This window comes from Talpa occidentalis, unplaced genomic scaffold (genome assembly GCF_014898055.3).
Source record: "Talpa occidentalis isolate TD23 unplaced genomic scaffold, MPIMG_talOcc4v2.1 talOcc4.743, whole genome shotgun sequence".
NCBI lineage: Eukaryota > Metazoa > Chordata > Mammalia > Eulipotyphla > Talpidae > Talpa > Talpa occidentalis.
The window spans coordinates 6,567-15,477 of NW_023605132.1; the positions used below are offsets into that span (position 1 = coordinate 6,567).

The 8,911-nt window shown below is 49.6% G+C and overlaps 1 protein-coding gene across 2 annotated transcripts; it reads right to left on the reverse strand.

The window, feature by feature from the left end:
- Window positions 1–367: 367 nt before the first annotated feature.
- Window positions 368–7,635, reverse strand: LOC119233308 (arginine vasopressin-induced protein 1). Of its 2 annotated transcripts, none has more exons than XM_037495552.2 (3): window positions 7,123–7,293; window positions 1,941–2,236; window positions 368–968 (listed from the first exon to the last, which is right to left on the reverse strand). In XM_037495552.2, exons 2-3 carry the CDS (start codon window positions 2,225–2,227, stop codon window positions 809–811), a joined length of 447 nt encoding a protein of 148 aa, XP_037351449.1. In that variant the 5' UTR covers window positions 2,228–2,236; window positions 7,123–7,293; the 3' UTR covers window positions 368–808. The 2 variants fall into 2 exon arrangements, with proteins under 2 accessions (XP_037351449.1, XP_037351448.1); XM_037495551.2 differs by lacking the exon at window positions 7,123–7,293 and adding an exon at window positions 7,487–7,635 and having other exon boundaries at window positions 369–968.
- Between the last annotated feature and the right edge of the window lie 1,276 nt (window positions 7,636–8,911).

Here is an 8,911-nt window from a genome sequence, read left to right on the forward strand (position 1 = left end):
TGACCACTTCAGTGTGGGTGGCCCAGAGGGATAAAGAAGCAGCTGAGGAGCTGGCAACCACTACTTTGCTGCAGATTCATCTAACCCAGGGACCCACTGCCCACTGTGCAGGTCTTCTCCCTTTAGAGGTGGCCAGGGGCCAAGAGCCCTCTCCTGGCATCAGGACTGCCTACAGGGAAGCTTCCATTTCATATCCCAATCTGATAGCTTTTTTGAAAAAGCCAATGCACAGGGCTCTAGAGGATGGGGCGCGAAAGCATGGAGGCCAGACTTATTTTTCCTCTCTGGGAACACCCTTCCTTGCAGTGAGCTACCCTATCACTCACCCCCCTCCCACACCCTCTTGGGTATCTATTTCAGGATCTGCCCTTTCTGTGACAGACACAGTTCTTGATGCAAATATTTTTATTTTGCCACTTAAACCATAGTTTCCTTGTGCCGGCCTGAGGGGAAGGGGTGGGGAACAGGCTGCTGGACCACTGGGTGACAGTAGTGGGAGGGCTCTATGAGGAGTGGTGCGTGCTCAGGCTGAGTGCTTGACACTTGACTCCAGGGGAATATCATGCAGCCCAGCTATAGTGTTAGATTGGGAAAGGCTGAGCAGGAACAGTGGCCGTTTCCTATTCTGGTGAGGAATGGGTTCCACATAATATGCTGCTCCGTGGAAGCCTCCAGTCCTGTTCATTGCAAGCCAGTAGCAGCGGTCATTGATTTATGCCTCCATCTCTTCTTTACCTCCCCAGGCCCTTTGGCAAAAATTCCTATAATTCCTGGGGAAGATACTGCCATTCTCAGCCACTTGCCTGAATCAGTGTCTGATCTGATGGAGGTAGCTTGTGGGGCCTGGCTTCCTCCAGTTCTGGCGGATCCTGGCACTTGCCCTTCTAGAGTTCAGATACTGGTCACTGGAAGCCATCTCCGTGGCACTGCCCTGTGGTTCAGCCAGTGGAGTACAGGGTTCTGGGGTTCTGCAGGGAACAAATGTGTGATAGGCCAACATCAGCAGGAAGGATGGGAACAGGAATAAAAAGACTTTGGTCATGGTGTGCTATTAAAACTGTTCAGGGCAAAGTGAGCCAGAGTTCTGGTCTTGTCTCTGCCTTCTGAGAGCGACATAACTGGGCAAAGCTTTCAGAGTTCTGTAAGAACTGGACTAGATCAGGGTGTGTAACACTCAACACTGCTCCAACTTCCTCTTCTTATACTCATGGCAAACATTATTAATCAGTCATGATACCAGACTGGAGGAACCAAGTATCTTTAGCAAGGTGTTCACATAGTGATCATTAATTGGAGTTAGCACAAGCCATAAAGCTGATTTGCTACCCCTGGGCCTGATGATCTCAGAAGGCCTATTCAGGTCTAATGATCAAACTGTAGGCCCAGAGAGGGCGGCTAGGGGAAGGCACCCACAGTGATGGTTTTGGCTGTGTGGTTCAGCTCCATCTCTTGGGGATGCTGTTCCAGAACTGACAGAGATCTAAGCAAAGTATGGATTACTAGGGTAAGTTTATAGTTTCTCAGCAATTTTTAGCCCTTGATGCCACTATAGGATTTTCCTGTCTTCTCTGTAATTTCTTAACTAGGAATTTAACTAGGCTTACCTTTGAGTGTCATCTGTTCTACAGCAGGTATATGCAATGTTTTTCTTTCAACCAATACTCACTCCCGCCTAGCTGAGAATCATTGAAAAACGAGGTACACTGATAGACCTGGGCACCCCTCCCCATGGGAGTTCCCAGGATCCCATGACTCCAGTAGTAACAGAAGTCTTAAGTGCCCCCCATGGTAGGCACTGTTTGGGCCACACCGCAGCCCCAATGGTAGGTGCTTTACAGTGAGGCTAGCCCAGTACCTCAGGCCACATAGCCAAGACTGGAGGACTGACTGGGCATTATTAGTGCTGTCTTTCCCTCAGCCCTCCAGATCCAGGAACCTACTTGAGTCGGCTGCAGTGGTGGACAGAGTGGCCCAGAGGCTTCTGTCTTGGGGGCCTTTTCCTGCGCAGCTTCCTCAAGGCCTCTGCTACCCGGTGGTCCCCGGCACACTCCCAGATGATCTGTGCACGTTCCTCAGCCAGCTGGTCTCCACTGCGCTGAAATAGGCCCTGGATCTGCAGCAGTTCAGCGTCCTGGAAGATGTTGGCTGAGGCCTTTTTGCGGCCCCGGGCCTCAGTTGGGGCCTGCCAAGGAGGTGGCTCACTCACTACAGAGGCTGGGGTGCCCATCTTGGTGCTCTGAGGAAGGAAAGCATGGGGAGACATCAGCAAGCTACAAGCCCTTCCCAAATTTGGGGGTTCTGGTGCTTCTATTCTCCAAGAGCCTAAAGGAGAGTAAAGTCTTGACTTAAAATCAATAATTTCCCTGGGCACCTTGAGGAAATAATAATATGAAGTGTTTAAGTGTTCAACACGTGTATTAAGAGCCTGTGAGGTAAGAAGGGTTTAGCCTCACTTTACAGATGAAGACATTCCACTCAAAGAGGTTAAATGACTTTCCCACTGTCACAAAGTCATGTGGGCATGCACAGCTGGCAGCAGGACCTGGGGCTGTTGTCTCTACAGTCCCTGCGCACCCAGGACACCCCAACCTAATGGCCTTATGTTAGGTTATGCATTTAACAAGTGTCAGGTGCCACTGTGAGAGTAACATGGGTGAAATGTGGCAACGTGAGGAAACCAGGCAACAATCCAGATGTCTCCATAGGTAAGGCCCAAGCTCTGTGTGCAGAAGTAAGAGAGGGGTTATATATGTGGGCTACCCAGGTTGGGATCCCAGCTGTGGCTGCCATCACCACTTACTGGCTGGGTGCCCCTCCATATTCCAGCTATTTCCTGTATAAACTTGTCATCTGGTACGAATACCTACTTCATAGGACTGCTCTGAGGACTGAGTGAAGACGCAGTATTGAGAACAGCGCTCTGTGTTCTGTTTTTCCATCTAAAATAGATGAGTCATCCCACCTATTTTCAAGGCTGGGATGAACCAAGTCCATATAATTTGCAAACACAGTATGAAATAGCACCAATCAGATCTAACCAGTCCAAAGCACCAGAGAGAAGTGAGGGAGGAAGGTGGAGAAGAAAAGGCTATGGGGTTAGAATAAACTGTCATGGGCAGAGGCTGAGATTTATAAGTGCAATAAAACTGTCAGTGCCCCCCATCATCTTCAGGAAATGAAAAATTTCTCCTTTGACTTCAGATAGTTCACTTTGAATAACATAGGCATGAGAGGCTTATTGCTTCCCTTACCCTAGTCTCCAGTACAGCCTGAAAAAGCTTTGGGAAAATAGACTTTGACATTATGCACAATTGGGTTTGAATCCCAGCTCTACCACCTTCCTAGCTGTGACACTGGGCAAGTTTCTCAATCTGAACATGCTTAAGTGTAAAATGGAGCAGGATTATATTAAGGATTAAATGTGGTACCAGGTACCAAATAAGAGCAAATGGCTACTTTTTGGCCTACTTGACTTTTGAATTTGGGCCAGGGATGTGAGATGGACCTGCCTTTTCCTCCAAGCATCCTGGTCTGATCAGCTGAGGCTCTGCTGGGTTCCCTCCGGCCCCACAGCCTCACAGCCCAGGGGGTGGCGGGAAAGGCTTGGTTGCTAACCCAGAACTCATGCCACAACTAGTTGCAGAGATAACCTGTCAACCAGCTAGTGGCTTTAAAAGGGGCAAAATAAAAGTTAAAATATATTTAAATTTAAAAAGTACATACTCTCTGTAAAACATGCAGTGTGGAATTTTATAAATAAAAATTTCCTATCCTAAAGCCACTAGCAGAAGTAACCCTTGCTTTAACCTGTTTTGTACTTTTGAGAATTTGAGTCATCTCTTCATCCCGGGCAGACTCTCCAAATACGATTATCCTTCCTTTGCCCCGGCCTGCCCTCCACATCCCCGTAGCCACTTCCCTTATTCCAATAATTTCCACGCACCCTGTCCCAGTTTCTAAACCTATCATGAAAACTCCATTTTAAAAAAAAAAAAGATTTAATAACTAAAATCTGCAGAAGACTTTCAGATAAACCAACTTCATAAAAATAGTGCTTTTTATCTGGAAAATGGGAATGTTGTAATCTACCTGTCCTTAGGCACTCCTATGGCAATCCGGTCACTAATGTTTGGTACTTAAACCTCCAGAGCTGGATGATATAGACTGAGACCAGAAAACTGCTTAACACCTTCAGGCTGACACATAAATTAGAGCTACTATGGGGTGTTTATTCTGTATCAACATGATACTGCATAATCATCCAAACAATTCCAGGCAGAGGGGCAAAGGGAAGCAGAAACACAGGTAAGTGCCAGAGGCTCAGATAGGCTAGAACCTGGTCCAAGTGACCACATGCAGCCAGTGCTTTGAAACCACCCAGCTGCCTTTCTAAGCAGTTCAAAGCACATCTCTTCACACCTCTTCTGAGAGGTGTCCTTCACTACTGCTACCCAATTCACAAAAGGGGAAACCTGTCAAGAGAAAGGGAAGAACAATGAATTATCCCACATGTGAGGCAGGGGTGGAACTGTGGAATTTCTTTTAATATTTTTGCTAGCATAAGAGTTGTTTAATGGCTGACAGGCCGCCCTAGCCTTGAACATGCGGCATCCTGAAGAGGAAGATCCCCAGCTTCCACAAGGAAATGTAGACCTGCAGCCCAGCCCCGTACACAGAGTGCTGGCTTATGAGTCAGAGAACTGGGTTTAGCCAGTCTACTACTCACTGGCTGAGAGGCCTCAGGCACTTCACAGGCCTGTTTCCCTCTCACTTCAGTAAGAACAAATGGGTGCTCCCGGTCTCTGAGCGTGTGTGCCCATATTAAGCGTGGATGATTCCATAACAAGGCTAGGTCTGTATGGAAGCAGGGATGAATTTGCTTGTTTTCCAGGGCCTAGGAGCAACATGTGTGAACAGGTCTGGCCATGTCTCCCCAACCAGTGGCTCCCCTTTTCCTTTACTTCCCTGGAGGCCAGATACTTTTGCCAGTGTGGGCTATATGGTTCGGATCAGATAGAAGAGCTCACTGCTCTAAAGCACTCTAATGATCTAGGCTGGCTGTGGTCAAGCCGGGGCTGGCGGGAGAAGGGGTGCTATCTTTTTCAGACTCAGGCAACTTCACTCTCGGGAGAGAATAGCAGGATCTAGCAGCAGTAGCTGCCTCAGGGATGGAATGATTTTGATGGAGCCTGATGTCCCAGAAAGTGTCACCCACCTCTGCCAGAGCTGCAAAGCCCTGCTTCCAGCCACAAAGTCACAGTGAGTTAGAATGCACCAACAAGAGGTCAGCTAAAGCCGTCTGAGCCTTCAGTCTTATTCAAACCCTCCACGAACCTGAGAATATCTTGATACCTCTAGATTTTGAGGGCGCTCACTCCTGACACTCATTGGAGTAAAGCTAGGGAAAAAAATTCATGGATTTCACATAGGATTAGATAGAAAACAGGGAAAACACAATCAAAATGCTTTCATTATCAGAAGAAACTTTCCCTGTCTTATTCAATGTGTTCAACAGTTCAATAGCAACTTTCCCCTAATTTCCTGGACAAGATCTGAATCCAGGAAATCAGCATATACTTGAACAATGGTATTTTCTAAAACTAGAAAATGAACCTTAAGGCTATTAAAAGAATAAAAATGGATCTTTCATTTGAGAGATGGTATAAAAGAAGAAAAGCATGGGTCTATGAGCAAATAAAGGGTAATTGCAAAATACTTCAGTTTGATAACAAACTAGGTTAAAAATGAACCCCCAAAGTAAATACCAAATATTGAAAATGACAAAGTTCAACTTGCTTTAAGCAGACAATAAATGAACTGTAGAACTCTAATGAAGAAATATAGCTTAAAAGTGACTCTCCATGCACATGAATTTTGCAATGTTATAAAAACGGTGCACAACTGAGCATCCGAAGTCGATTCAGACAGCTATTCTCACTTGATCTCCAGGAGATGCAGGTAACCATGAGAGGCAGAACACACTTGTGTGAACTGGGCAGCAATGGTTTCCTCACTCAGTTCACCCTCCTGGGAAGACCCTGCTGATAGTAATAGTCTCTGTAACCAGAGGCTAAGGGCCCTTAGAATAAGATCTGGAGGCTTTGGCCCAAGGCCCAAATCAACACTTGTGGCCCTGGCCTGCTTCCTGGCACAGACATGCCATTGGACAGCAGCCAAAATCTATGGTTCTCCAAGTGGGAGGCCCAGTCCAAATGGCTACATAGGCCCTCCCATTCCACAGGGCCTAGCTTTGGCCAGGGTGCCTGAGAAAACATATGTAGGCCTCTAAACTTGTGCCCTGAGAGGTAGAGAAAGGAACTGGGTCCTTCACCCAAACCAATTCTGAGATATGACCTGAAATAAACTGCTACTAGATCTAGGAATAACTTCTCAAGAATTCAAGAACTCTGAATTCTGAATTCTGGCTGTGCCACTGATAAATTGAGTGACCTTGGCAATGCCATTTTTCCCCTGTCTCAGTTTGTATATCATTAAATGGTAAGAATGAGCCCTTAGGGGGAAACAGGAGATAAAGTGTGAAAGCATTCATCCTGGTACATGATGTCACATCATGAATGAATGAAGGGACTATAGAATCATTGTCATTTTCCTCACCACCACCATGAAATGCCCTCTAAGGGGGTCTTCACCCTTGGGAGAAGAGGGCAAAGGGAGATGGATTAATCTGTGAACTGTTAAATCCTAGCTGCCACTGAAGGAGCTTGAGGGTGTCAAGTGCAGACGGCACAGATGGATAATGTCTTCAAGCCTCACAATATCCCTGTGAGCTGGTAGTATTACACACCCACTTTACAGATGAGAAAGCTGAGCTCAGAAAGGTTAAGTAGTAACTTGCCCAAAGTTACTGGTAGGTATGAAGCTGGTATAGGAACCTGGGTGGTCTGATCCCAGCACCTATCCTCTCAACCATTGTTATTTTTGTTTCTGCCAGATGGCTGATGAGGTCTTCAGGGGATGGAAGGACCCAGAAGGCTTTGAAGCCTCTAGGAGCCTGCTATATGCTGCGGGTTTTGGAAGGCGCAGGGATTTAAAGTCAGGCCTCCCAAGCAAGCCTTGATTCCCTCGGCACGTCCACAGCTCCGCGGGGAGTTGATTACTCACCACGCTGAAGGACAGCACCGACAAGACCTCATCCAAATCCGGATGGGGCAGGCTCAGATGCGCCCACCCTACCCGCTTCCACGGCCTTTCAAATAGGCGGGCGCAGCTCTGGGCTTCCTGCCGCGAAGGTGCTCACCAGGACCGGGCATTGTTCACGGGCAGGACAGGAGCTCGGCAGGAGGGCATCCTAGCCGAGGTCACACGGCGACACCCCCAACCCGAGTCGGCCCCGGACCCCCGGGGCTCAGACGCAGCAGCTTCGCAGAACGACGGGCCCTTGGCGGCTTGGGTCCCGGCAGCACCCCGGATCTGACAGCCCGCTCGTCCGACCCCACGCACGCGAGCCGGGCCACCGACTACGTACCTGGCTGCCCGAGGTGGGCCACCCCGGTCCCCGCCACGGCTCCCCGGAGAAAGCGCTCCCGGCCCGGAACAGCCAATCCTCGGCCAAGACGCGCAGAGCGCTCGGGTGCGAGCCTCCAAAATCGAACGCGGAGATTCCGTGGGCCAATCAGCGGCCGCAGAGGGGCGAGGGGCGTGTCCCGTCCCCGCCCCCTGGCCCCCGCCGGCCGCGAGACCCGAGAGCGAAGGTGCCCCGCGTCCAATCAGCGGCCGAGAAGCGGGGAGGGGCGTGTCCGCCCCGCTCTCTTCCTCCCGCCCCCCGCCGCCCTCGCGCGGCGCCCGGAGGCGCCCCCTTCTGTGACGTCAGTCCCCGGGGAGCGCGGTTTCGGCGGCGCTGGAGCCGGGCGGGGCCGCATTCCTGCCCAGGGGTGCGGCGGCGGGCTTCGCGGGGCGTACGTGACGCGTGCCCCTCCCCGGCTCGGGCCCGCGAGCGCAGCGCCGGGCTCCCTGCGCGTGGGGCCTCCAGGGGAGCCCTGCAGCTGCCGACCGCTCCGCCCGACGCCGACCTCGTGGCTCCAGCTCGGAGGCCAGGAAGGAGCAGCGCGGTGGTCAGAGCAGACTAAGTGGGCGTGAGGCTTGGATCAGTTTTACCGTCCTGGACGAGATACCTAAGCGAGACAGTGTTTGCAAGGTTTTATTCATTCATTCTACAAAGACCCTTTCGGAGCACACCTTTGTCTGGTTCTTTGAAAAGTAATGAAGAGAAGAAATCTAAAAGCCCTTGTCTTGGTGAGCCAACAGCCTGATGTTAAAACACCTAGAACATTTCGTTGTCATTACAGTGTGGTAGTGCTGTAAGAGGTGAAATGGAAGAAACTAACCCCTTCTGGGAAGTCAGAAGTAACATTTAAAGTGAGTGGTGAAGGAGGCGTTGGGGTGGCTCCAGGAGGAGTGCATGTGCTAAGGACGGAGGGTACCTGGACTCAGGGGGACTGAAAGGAGGCCTGGAGCAAGGCTGGGAAGGGGGGGAGTGGTGGGGACATAGAAAGTAGAGATTTCTACTGTGGAGAAGTTTCCATTGGATCCTCTGACAAGGAGAGCATTGTATGTGTTTACCTAACAGACATTTTATACTTGCTATGTTTCAGTAATGCCAGTTAGCACTTTACAGACATCACCATGACAAACATCACATGACAAACATCACAAACCATGACAAATTTGTGTTCTAGAAGGTCACTGTGCAGCTTGGAAGCTGGATTGGAGGGAGCAGGATGGATGCAAAGTGTCTAATAGGTTAGACTTCCACGATGACCTTTGTAGGCATTTTGCTTTAATTCCTCTTCCATTAAAGTTCTGAGAGAAGGAGTTTTCATGAATCGCTTTTTGCAAGGTGGAGGGAATATTTGGGAGCTGTTCTTCCTTGTCTGATGGTCTCTAGTTCCTC